General features: G+C 51.2%; 1 protein-coding gene across 2 annotated transcripts; it reads left to right on the plus strand.

Annotated features, from left to right (window-relative positions):
• Positions 1–7,357: 7,357 nt before the first annotated feature.
• FOXA2 (forkhead box A2) lies at positions 7,358–11,669 on the plus strand. 2 transcript variants are annotated; one of them, XM_012463427.2, is made up of 3 exons: positions 7,358–7,573; positions 8,590–8,659; positions 9,673–11,669. In XM_012463427.2, the coding sequence occupies exons 2-3, from the start codon at positions 8,591–8,593 to the stop codon at positions 10,975–10,977; spliced, it is 1,374 nt and encodes a 457-aa protein (XP_012318850.2). In that variant the 5' UTR covers positions 7,358–7,573; position 8,590; the 3' UTR covers positions 10,978–11,669. The 2 variants fall into 2 exon arrangements, with proteins under 2 accessions (XP_012318850.2, XP_012318849.2); XM_012463426.2 differs by lacking the exon at positions 7,358–7,573 and having other exon boundaries at positions 8,279–8,659.
• Positions 11,670–12,381: the final 712 nt, after the last annotated feature.

Raw genomic sequence — 12,381 nt, forward strand, 5'->3', positions numbered from 1 at the left:
CAGTAACCTGGAAATGTTACCACTGAGTATTTTCTTTCCTCCCAGGTTTCTGACAACTTCTTCATCTCGCTAAAGGAATGCCTTTTGGGACAAAAGAGAAAATTATAAAATGAAAACAGGTCAAGATTTGGGTCAGAGGGCCTAGGTTGTGATCAGAAGGGTTGGGTGAGTCATCAATGTCTCTCACCCCAGTTTTCCCAGAAACAAAATGAGCTCCTTCATGTAAAAGGCCTGCATGAATCATCAAGTCTGAAGAAAATCTTAGCCCCTAACCTGACATCTCTTTATTCTTTAAGAGCTCAGTGATTTGGCGGAGGGGTAGGTAGAGGAAACTCTTGGGTAATGTACATGAGGAAAGAATTCTGTATTTCTAAGTAATATGTTAAGAGGGAGAAAAGAATAAAAGAAAACAGGGGAGTAGACACAAAGAAGTTTCTTTTCATTTTCTACCTAACTATGAGAATAGTGAGAGTGGGTGTCAGGGCAGAGCTCCCACCCCAAGGCACCCCGATCTGTGTTCCTCAACATTAGCATCTACTTAGCACTTTATTTTGAAGAATTAGAAGAATGAATTTGCCAGATTTCACACTTTAAGGGCACATCTAAACTCCCAAACTTTTGAAAAGTGTAGACTTATTTATGCAGACTCCTCCAGAGAATATCACATGTCACTTACATCATAATTTTTCATATAACATAGTATAATTCATTCACAGACAGCATCACATAGTCCAACCTTCTAGACTAACAGAGGAAGCCTATGGGGTGATTCAGTAGCCAGGTGTGAAAAAGACAACTGAAAAATAAGTTGCGTTTTATATCCAGGTCGATCCAGGAATTTCAATGTAGCTTAATATAATTTTTTACCAGTTTTATTATCCTCAATCCATATTGCCTTAAAAGCACACATTGATTAATGCTTGGTTAAATTTTTTACTGTTTCTACATTAATTATTTATGTGCCTCTATAAATATGGTAGGATTTTTTTAAATTTGCCCACATATTTTCCCTCTCTTTTAGCAGTTCATTTGTGAAAGAAAGGAAACTTTCCAGAATGAACACTTCATTTAAATTCCCTCAAAGGGAAAAATTATATTATCACTAATTATGAATGTATATTGCAAATTAAATAAGCATTAAGGGAATGGCCTAATTTCAAAAATTATTCTCATCTTTGAGACTCAAATTTTAATTTCTGAGCATTTTCTGTTATATATGTTGGAAAAAAATGGAGCGGTATGCTAAGGAGAACAGTCATATTTCTTAACAAAGGGCTTAATTGTGATGTCTCTGGATTCAGTTTTAATTTTTCCTAATAATGTTATTTTCTCATGCATTGATAGGGAGCGCCAAATCAATGTCAGTCCATATTTTGTGGAAGAAAAATCCCATTCCCAGTTGCCTTCACCAGAGACTCAGGTCTTTTCCATGAGGACCATGAAAACCTCATTTGAAACTCAATAAGCAGGAATTTCTTCCTCACTTTCCCTTCTTTTTGATCTTTCTATTTTGTTTTTTAAGTGCATGTTGGGATCAAGGAAGAGGTTCAGGGGATGTTTGGGAGAGGTCAGTCCTATCCCTTTTTTCTTTTGACTGGGAAGCCCTGCATAGCCTTCAGGGCCAGCCCAGCCCAGAGGTGGGCAACAGGGCGCAATCAGTGTGCGTTCTCTGGGGCCTCTTCTTTAAGGAAAACATTTAAAAGAGTCTTGGTGAGTGTTTGCTGATGCAGTGAGGTTGCAGCTGACACTACTCGGTCTGGCTTTTTTATATACTTGGAAAATGACTGTTTCCACATTGCAAACTGATAATTGCCACGGGTCCCCTTTCCTACCCAGGCAACCAGGGAGGTCCCTGTCTCCGGAAAACACAGCCTAGGAGGGGGAGTGTGGGATGAGCTAACAATGCACAGGAGGGGGTATGGGGGGTGGGCAGCTCTGCTTTGCAGGAAGACCACTACACTGCTTGGGCTGCACAGACAAGCTCTGACTTCTGCGGGCTGGTGACCATGAACTGTGGCTGCGAGAAGAGTCGTGGCTGTGGCGGCTGAGAGGGGAGGGACGTAGACGCGCTAGGGAACCGGCAGAAGTTGAAAAGGAACCTACACTTCTCATTTTATCAAGTCACATATCACCACCCAGCTAGGGATAGGCTACAGGATCCATGAGAAAAACAGGTCTTTAAAGCTGTACCATTCCACCTGTGGTCTGTGGACCAGACTGATAGCATCAGCATCCCTTGGAAGCTTATTAGGAATGCAAAACTTCAAGCCCCTTCCTGGACTTGTGGAATCAGCATCTACATTTTAACAATATCGCCAGGGGATTCCTATGCACAAAGGGTGTGAGAGGCCATCACTGGCCTGGTTAAGTCACCCAGTCCCAGTGGGTCACTATTGCTGTCATAGGGTACCCCCTCCCCGAAGCTCTCCTTTTTGCAGAGAGCTCCACAATCCTTCCTCTGGAATTACTTTTGGAAGCAAAATTAACAAAGAGCTGAATAATACAGAAGGGTGTATTACAAAACTTTAGGAGCTATGTGCAAGCCAGGACAAGGGTGCCAAGCAGCATCCACCACGCGCAGCATCACCTCTTGCCGCCTTCATCCTTCTTCCTCCTGGAAGCCAGAAACCCCTAGTATCCCTTTGATAGGAAACTAATATTGCAGAGGAATTGTCAATGACGACAGGACAGAATTGGGCTATCACAGGGATGCTTGTCTACCTGCAGCTGGACCCTTGGTTTTTCTATTGATTCTGGGTGAAAACAGGCACCTCACCTTGGGTTTCAGTCCATCTCTGCCAGGAGCTAGACTATTTTAGAAAGGTGAAATGTATAATTTTCCCTTTGGAATAGAATTTTAGCACATGAAAATTCCAGGGTCATGATTGGAAGAAGACTTAGAAGTAAAGAGGCTGGGACCTGTGGCAGAAAAAGGGAGAAAAGGAGGAAGTAAAAGAGGAAAACAGACATTCTCTAGAAGCCTATGGCTTTCCCTATTTGTCCACCATCTGGAATATACTAAGTGCTCATTAAATATTTGCTGAATGAATCCAAAACATATAAACTCCCCATCCTTGTCATTGCTTAATATTAGAGCAAGTTATATATAGCTCTTTTGTGTTGATTCAGGGCCTGTGTATCATTTGACATGGAAACGAGAAGTAAACAACTGCTTCCTAAGCCTCAGCCAGGAAACCCAGGACTCACCGGCTTCTTTCTGATCTCCATGTCTCTCATATGCTTCATTGTTTCATACTTAATGAAAGTGCATTTGTTTATCCAACTAAGTCATCAGCAGCTCATAGACCTAATGGCCTCACTTCTAAATTACCTCCCTGTGTAACACAGAAGGTTCCTAGGTTGGTTCCTCCAGGTAGTCTGTGACTGATGCTCCTTGATTTCTGTCCTTCATAAAGCTTACTGCTTGCCTGTTTGGCAGGAATAACTGAGATTTCTCCCAAGAATAACATCCAAATATATGAAACAGCTCTCAGGGCCACAACTGCAGATGCATCTAATTTAAGCATCCCTCAAAGAGGAGTTTATTCTCACTCATGTTGGCATGTTGTTATTGCTACTAAAAGTTGTCATTGTTTATTTTTATCTCTTTCAATTATTTTAATTACCTGCTATAATAGTCCCACATACCAGAAATGTGCTAAAAACGCAAGAATGGTGAACAGGATGTCAAGTATACACCAGAAATATTTGTCAAACCGTGGCCCGGAATGGGCAGAGCACTGGCTTTCTTCGCAGACCTATACACAGATGGGAGTGGAATTCACAATTGCTCAATCCATCCACTGAAAAATCCCATAAAGATGGACAATCCATAGCTGAAACCACACCTTCTGCACAATGGTCAAATTCTACATGCATAAAGCAAGAGACCTGTGTGCCAGATCCATCCCAACGTCACCCCAGCCAGAGGACAGAGTCCGTCTCCTTCCCCTAAACAATGCGCAGCGACCACCCTGATAAGTCTATACTTGTGGTTGACAGGAATATTTCCTCTCTTCCTCTCTCAACGGAGCGAAGATCACAGTTCATCCCCTGATACCGGTAAGACAAAATAATACTGATTTGTTTTTCAGAACTCAAACCAGTCTGTCGTCAGTTTGGATGGTGGCTTCTCTGATCTCCTTTCAAGGATAGAACTGAATGGATATTTGCACAAGTTATTTTGCCAAAGTTTCCTTAACATGAGATCCAACATCCTTATTACATATTTCATTTTAAGATAGTAAAAGAAAATCTAATAATAAAATAACGATGTAAAATGATACAACCCATACTGCAAAAAATATAGACTGAGGATATAATTCCAACCACACACACATATTATTTTGTCATTTAAAAAATGTATGTTTCATCTTTTCCTGTGGATCTTGCAGGTGGAGAGCTAGATTACACACAGGTGCACAGAGTATTAAACTTAAAATGTTGCACCTTGCCTCCCCCTTTATCAGCATTTTCCTGAACTTTTGCTGAAGACTGCAACATGCTGAATCTTCATTATTTTACATAAATAACCTCTGATAACGTGTTCTTAGCTAATTACTTTTTCAATTGCCCTCTCCGTAAACAACTGGTGTTTTGACCATCCAAGAACTATGAAAGCCAACGTAAGTGTTTGAAGGTGTGCTCAGTACCAACTAGACAAATTTTGATTATCTGATTTTATAATACATTTCAGAAATAACAACCCATCCACAGAAAGTTATTTAACTTTGATACATGATATGCCTTTTCTTCACTGAGACTTGAGAGTCATTCAGAGAATGAATAAGGGGTGTTTGAACATTTGATATTTTACCAATTAAAAAGCTTATAAGAAAGTAAAAATGTATATTTTTCCAAGACTCTATTATCACTTTTCCATCCCCTCTGCCTTCATCTTGCCTACATATCTGACTTGTGTTGCCCTAAATTCGTTGGGGAACTTGGAGCAAGGCTTTGCCTGGGTATTTATTCTCTGAAGGATTTTAGGAATCGGAGTATTGATCAGTCCAATGGGGCTTTTATTGTTTTTCTCCTCAGGTATTTCACGACTTCTCACTTAGGAAAATTGAGTTCTGTTCAGTGATGCCCCTTCTGCACTGGTTAGTTTCATGTGACAAAGAGAGTTCTAGGGAGGAGTTTTGCAAGGGGAAAGCAGGATTGGTCCAGCAAGATGAAGGCTTAGAACATCTGGATGGCCTGGGTGTTTTCTTCCCAGGGGGAGCAGAGGAGGCCTGGATTTGAACTCGAGTCTCATGAGTTTGTCACTGAGGCAACATCCAGAATAAAAATGGCGTGCTAACCCCAAGCACAGGCCGCAGTTATAAAGCAGTTTTACTGTAGAAGCCGGCGGTGACCTAACAAAATGGAAAGGAAAGGGCTTTGTAGGTCTCAGCCCTACGTGAGGGTAGACTGAAGAGGGATCGGGCGAGACATCTGCAGCCCGAGTTCCCCGCGAACTTTTTCCTGGAGAGAAACTCCGGGAGCAATTTTCAGCATTCAAGCCTGAGCCAGAACTCTGGATAACCCTTTAGAAATCGGAGCTCAGGGAAGAAGGAGCTCCAAAGACCGCTGAGCTGGAAGGGAACGCGAACTCCAGCCTGCCTGAAAGTCCTAACTCTCCTCGCAGCCCGTTTGTGTCCGGCTCCCCGCTGCGTAAAGCGAACCGCAGATGCCGCTCGCCTTCCCTACAGGGGGGCGCGCAGGGAGGGTGCGGGAGCGGCTGCTCCGAGGCCCCAGGCGGCGTCACCCAGCCCGACCCTACCGGAGCTCCCTCCCAGAACCTCACCAGGGTGCAGGAAGCCGGTTAGGGTTTGCGCAGAACTTAGGGGTTGGGGCTCCAAAAAGGCCGAGTACCCCCTCCCCCGGAGGCGTTTTCGGAGCGGCTGGGAGAGGCGGAAGAGGTGCTCGGGTGCTGGAGGGGCAGAGCTCAGAGCGCTGGGGTAAATGAGGACTCGCATCGGTCCCGCGGGCCTCGCGGCCGACAGGGGGCGTCCTGTCACTGTGGAAGCCCCCGCCGAGCGCTCTCCAGTGTCCCTGGCGCCGGCCACCAATAGGGTTGGGGTGGAGGTAGGGGCTTGCAAAGTTCCCTCCTTGGGAGGGTAACGCCCCATCCTCCCGCGGCCCTCCGGTTCGCTCCTGAAATAATTTATGGTACCAAATTTCCAACCAGGAGCGAAAATAGAGGAGCAATAATAGAAGGGAGTGGGCACGCACATGAGCTCACACTCATACAGAACACGCACAGACTAGGTTAACCATAACATTATTTTGAGTTTTGAGTTTTGGGGTGTGTGCGCGCGCGCGCGCGCGTGTGTGTGTGTGTGTGTGTGTCCACCCTGGCCTGCGGAGAAAGCTTTGAAAAACTGCTCATTCTTTGAGCTCCAATGCGTACTCCTCTTTCCCCCACCCTCGGTGGAGCATTGAAGTTGCTCCCATCCACACGCTAGGTGGGACCCAGTGGGAAATGGATCTAGCCCCTCTGACTCCGCTGCGCACACCTCCACGTTCACTACGTGGCCCTACACACCATCAAGCCCCTTCCCTGGTGCACGGGGCTGGCCTGCCCCTCGTGGGAGTCTTCAGCACTCTGGGGTCCGAAGGGCACGGCTTCCACGCAGATGCAGACCCTGACTTAGGGGAGAATCCCGCCCTGACACTCAGCGGACTGATTAGTGTCCTCTCTATGAATTGTCCCAATCATCTGCATTTCAGCAGCAAGGCGTCTGCCTCTTGGGTCCCATAAGGTGCAGACCTGACAGGCCTGGGGTTGGGGAGGCGGTTCCCCTGTGCCTACTGCTCCCTCCTCGCTTGCCTTCCAGCCTCACCCTCACTCAATCTTCAGTGCGAAGTTCCGGGTCTGCCATGTCGCTTGTCTTCTGTCTCCATCGCCCCCAATTTTGGACGGGTGGGCTGGATGCCCACCAGTTCCTATGTTTTCTCTGTCTCTGAGTGGGTGGGTGCAGGGCTGGATCCCCAGGGTCCAGCCAGGTTTTCAGAACCAAGAAAGAGCCTCCACATCCAAACACCTGCAATATTCCCCTACTCCACATCTCGACTCACAGAGGTCTTGGTGGCTGACACAGTACAGAAGACAATTTTTGAACCCAGGAGCTGCAGTGGAAATAAAAGTATACGATTGCTGGAGTTTCTAATTTCTGTAAAGCAGTCCCTCTGGAAGGCAGAGAGGATAGAGACCCTCTTAAAGTCAACTCCATATGCCCATCATTGATTCCTGGATTTTTCTCTCCTCACCCCTCCCTCCCCACCTCTTGCCCTGTTTGTTTTAGTTACGAAATGCTGTGGGCACCTCTGTTGTGACTGAAAAGTAACCTTGAAACACACCGGCCTGAATGTCAGAGACAAATCTCAGCCTCCCAATCGTCGGCCGCTGCTAGAGGGGTTGCGTGCGCCAGGAGCCAGCCGCCCCGCTGAGGGTCGCGGGCGGCGTGGCTCGTAGGAAGCGGAGAGCCGAGGCTGCGGGACCGTGCGCCCCGCGCGTTTCCCCGGGCCGCTCAGGGTCTGAACAGTAACAGGGAGGGCCCTCGCAGGAGCAGCGGCGGGCGAGTTAAAGGTGTGTACACTAAATACGACAGCGCTTTGCAAATTGGCTCTGTCATCCGCTTGTTGTTTTGACAGGGAATGAGCACTGAGAACCAAGAAACCCGGCATAAATAAAACCGGCTTTCCTAGGGTTCTGCCGGGCATGGAGGCTGGACCGGCCCTCCGACAGGCGCACCAAGCGCCCCGCGCGATGGGACGGGGCGGGGGCTGGAGCCCGGAGCGCCCCCCCCAGGGGGTGGTCTCCTCCCAGGTCCCTCCTTCCTCAGGGGACTCGCCGCATACCCGGGAGGAAAGGGGGCTAGACCAGGGATCCCGCGTGCCTGATCGCCCGCCTGGCCGGCTCTCCAGGCCAGCCCAGGAGTGCTGGGCGCCGCGGCAGCGGAGCGGGCGGCAGGCGCGGAGGGGCAGGTGCGGGGCGCCCGCGGCAGCTCCCTCTCACCTAGGTGTGAGCTGATTATTCAAATGGGCTGCCCCGGGTCTGGGGATTGGAGGCCCGCGCCAGCGCGCCGCGCTATATCACCAGCCGCCCACGTCACTGCGGCACTTGTCCGCTCCGCGGTCCACACCTCCTCCTCCTCCTCCTCCTCCTCCTCCACCTCCTCCTCCTCCTCCTCCTCCTTCTCCTCCTCCACCTCCTCCTCCTTCCTCCTCCTCCTCGTACCCCCCCCACCAGCCCCCGCGCCGCGCGCTTCCCGCCGCCTCGGGGCAGCTCGGCACTGCCAACCTCAGCCGCCACCCGGCAGCCCGTGAGCGCGGCGGCGGCGGAGGGCGCTCCCTACCGCGGGGCGCTGGCCGGAGCCTCCTCCGCTTCTCGCCGCCCCCCCCTCCCGCCCACTTCCAACTACCGTCTCCGACCGGCCCTGGGAGAGAGAGGGAGTGGAGCCCAGGGAGAGGGAGTGCGAGAGAGGGAGGGAGGAGGGGACGTTGCCTCGGCTGACTTTTTTTAAAAGAGGGTGGGGGTGGGGGTGATTGCTGGTCGTTTGTTGTGGCTGTTAAATTTTAAACTGCCATGCACTCGGCTTCCAGTATGCTGGGAGCGGTGAAGATGGAAGGGCACGAGCCGTCCGACTGGAGCAGCTACTATGCCGAGCCCGAGGTAAGCGCTCGCCTTTTCCAGGGGGAAGTGGCGCGGCGGCGCTCGCTCCTTCCCCAACCTCAGGACCGCTTCCCTCGCTGGCACCCCCCTCCCCACCCCAGCCTTTCTGGGCAGCCGCCTTTTCCGCCCTCCTTCGACTCAAATGGGTCTCTTTTTTATACGACACACTGTTAGCCTTGAGATAATATTAACTTTGTGATCAAATATTGACTTGCGGCGCCTCCAAATCCTCTTCGTGGCCGAGCCACGCACTATCCTAACAGAGTTATGTTTGGCAGCGCGCGGCTGGGGAGGGGTGGGAGGTCGGCCGGCGAGGGGGTGGGGAGCTGAGGAGGAGAAGATGGGTAGGAGTTGGGGGCCGAGGTGGAGGCAGAGTCAAAGACTAGTGGACAAAGAGAAAGAAAGTTTGTGCCGGCAAAGCTCAGCCGCGTGTAGCTCGGGTCACGGTTTCTTCCCTATTGCCCTATTCAGTGCCTCCCGCCGACCCTGCACTCCGCACAGGCTCTGGCTTTCAGTCCCCCTGGGACAAGGGAGGGGGTCCCGGGAGGGAGGTCGAACAGAAGGGGCCCGAAACAGTCTTCGCTGGAGGTAGCCCGAGGCGCCCCGCGCGGTGTCCCGCAGGTTGCTTGCTGCGACTGGAGGTGGCGTCCGGGGACTTCGGGCCTCGGAGCCAGCTCAGTATGCTGGTAGGAGAGTTTGGGGAGACTCTGGGATAGGAGAATGCATTTGGGGTTCTGGCTTGGGAGTACTCCATGGGACCCCTGTTCTAGAACCTGGGCGAGGTGGAGAAGGGCTAAGAACGGGCCATATGTCCAGGCAGCCTTCCCAGGGTGATCGATCGTGGCTCTCCTTGGATGAAACAGACTCGGAGTCCGGAGACTGGGCCACAGGGGAGGAAAGGGCTCCCCGGAGGCCTCCCCTGAGGCGGAGGCCTGGGCGGCGGGTGGGAGGTCTGGGCACCCTAGAGCCGCGGTGCTAACGCTGTCGCCTCCCTCCCGGGGCTCTGTCCGCAGGGCTACTCCTCCGTGAGCAACATGAACGCTGGCCTGGGGATGAACGGCATGAACACGTACATGAGCATGTCGGCGGCCGCCATGGGCAGCGGCTCCGGCAACATGAGCGCGGGATCCATGAACATGTCGTCGTATGTGGGCGCGGGCATGAGCCCGTCCCTGGCAGGCATGTCCCCCGGCGCGGGCGCCATGGCGGGCATGGGTGGCTCCGCCGGGGCGGCCGGCGTGGCGGGCATGGGGCCGCACCTGAGTCCCAGCCTGAGCCCGCTCGGGGGGCAGGCGGCCGGGGCCATGGGCGGCCTGGCCCCCTACGCCAACATGAACTCCATGAGCCCCATGTACGGGCAGGCGGGCCTGAGCCGCGCGCGCGACCCCAAGACCTACCGGCGCAGCTACACGCACGCCAAGCCGCCCTACTCGTATATCTCGCTCATCACCATGGCCATCCAGCAGAGCCCCAACAAGATGCTGACGCTGAGCGAGATCTACCAGTGGATCATGGACCTCTTCCCCTTCTACCGGCAGAACCAGCAGCGCTGGCAGAACTCCATCCGCCACTCGCTCTCCTTCAATGACTGCTTCCTGAAGGTGCCCCGCTCCCCCGACAAGCCGGGCAAAGGCTCCTTCTGGACCCTGCACCCTGACTCGGGCAACATGTTCGAGAACGGCTGCTACCTGCGCCGGCAGAAGCGCTTCAAGTGCGAGAAGCAGCTGGCGCTGAAGGAGGCCGCGGGCGCCGCGGGTGGCGGCAAGAAGGCGGCCGCCGGGGCCCAGGCCTCGCAGGCGCAACTGGGGGAGGCCGCCGGGCCGGCCTCCGAGACTCCGGGGGGCACCGAGTCGCCTCACTCGAGCGCCTCCCCGTGCCAGGAGCACAAGCGAGGGGGCCTGGGAGAGCTGAAGGGGACGCCGGCGGCGGCGCTGAGTCCCCCGGAGCCGGCGCCCTCTCCTGGGCAGCAGCAGCAGGCCGCGGCCCACCTGCTGGGCCCGCCCCACCACCCGGGCCTGCCGCCCGAGGCCCACCTGAAGCCGGAGCACCACTACGCCTTCAACCACCCCTTCTCCATCAACAACCTCATGTCCTCGGAGCAGCAGCACCACCACAGCCACCACCACCACCAGCCCCACAAAATGGACCTCAAGGCCTATGAACAGGTGATGCACTACCCCGGCTACGGTTCCCCCATGCCTGGCAGCTTGGCCATGGGTCCCGTCACGAACAAAACGGGCCTGGACGCCTCACCCCTGGCCGCAGACACCTCCTACTACCAGGGAGTGTACTCCCGGCCCATTATGAACTCTTCTTAAGAAGACGACGGCTTCAGGACCAGCTAACTCTGGCAGCCCGGATCGAGGATAAGTGAGAGCGCAAGTGGAGTCGAGACTTTGGGGAGGCGGTGTTGCAGAGACGCAAGGGAGAAGAAATCCATCACACCCCACCCCAACCCCCCAAGACAGCAGTCTCCCCTCACCTGCTACAGCCCTTCCGTCCCAAACAGAGGGCCACATTGATATTCCGCGTTCTATATAAGGAGGAAAACGGGAAAAAATATGAAGTCAAAAAAAAAAAAAAAGCCTCCTGTTTCCACTACTGTGTAGACTCCTGCTTCTTAAAGCACCTGCCGATTCTGATTTTTTTGTGTTGTTGTTCTCCTCCATTGCTGTTGTTGCAGGGAAGTCTTACTTTAAAAAAGGAAAAAAAACTTTTGTGAGTGACTTGGTGTAAAACCATGTAGTTTTAACAGAACCAGAGGGTTGTACTATTGTTTAAAAACATAAAAAAATAATAATAATGTAAGGGTCTGTTGTAAATGACCAAGAAAAAGAAAAAAAAAAAAAAAACATTCCCAATCTTGACACGGTGAAATCCAGGTCTCGGGTCTGATTAATTTATGGTTTCTGTGTGCTTTATTTATGGCTTATAAATGTGTATTCTGGCTGCAAGGGCCAGAGTTCCACAAATCTATATTAAAGCGTTATTCCCGGTTTTATCCTTTGAATCTTTTCTTCCAGATTTTTTTTTCTTTACTTGGCTTAAAAAATAAACAGGCTTGGAAATTATTTCAAGAAGGAGGGAGGCATACTCTGGCTGGTTGCAGGTGGTATTTTATTTTGGGCCTGGGAGTGTTGCTGTTTTCTCAGTATTTTATTATTGAAATTTTCAGACCTACCAAAATTGAATGAATTTTACAGTAGGCACACATGGACCTGCAGAGATTCCGCAATTAACATTTCATTAGACTTGCTTTATCACATGCTTGTCCATCTATCAGCACCTCCATTGATCAATCCATCTTGTTTCTCTAAATTCACTTCAAATTTCCAGATACCAGTACACAGCCTCCTAAACACTAGAGCAAGCACATCATTAAATGGAACTCAATATTGTTTATGGTTACTTTTTGAATTTTGAGGTTAACTGTACACACAATGAAATACACAGATCCCAGGCAGACCATTCCAGCAGGTTTATTTTTAAAGCCAGTAGAAAAAATCACTCTCCTCATATCACAATTTTCCTTCCACCTTGGCTGTTTGAACGTGCCCTGGTGTTGTGCTCTCTTGGGCCCCACAGCTGGCCTCTCTGGGGGGAAGCCTGGATGTCACATGTTTTTGCTGTACTTATGATCTTGAGTCTCCCTTCAAGTCAATGAGCCTGGAGCAAACTTGCAAATTTGTGGTGCAGCGATTTGCCTGTTCACCACTGCGAAC

Source organism: Aotus nancymaae, unplaced genomic scaffold (genome assembly GCF_030222135.1).
Source record: "Aotus nancymaae isolate 86718 unplaced genomic scaffold, 86718_ANA_hifiasm-v0.15.2.pri h1tg000001l, whole genome shotgun sequence".
Lineage (NCBI taxonomy): Eukaryota > Metazoa > Chordata > Mammalia > Primates > Aotidae > Aotus > Aotus nancymaae.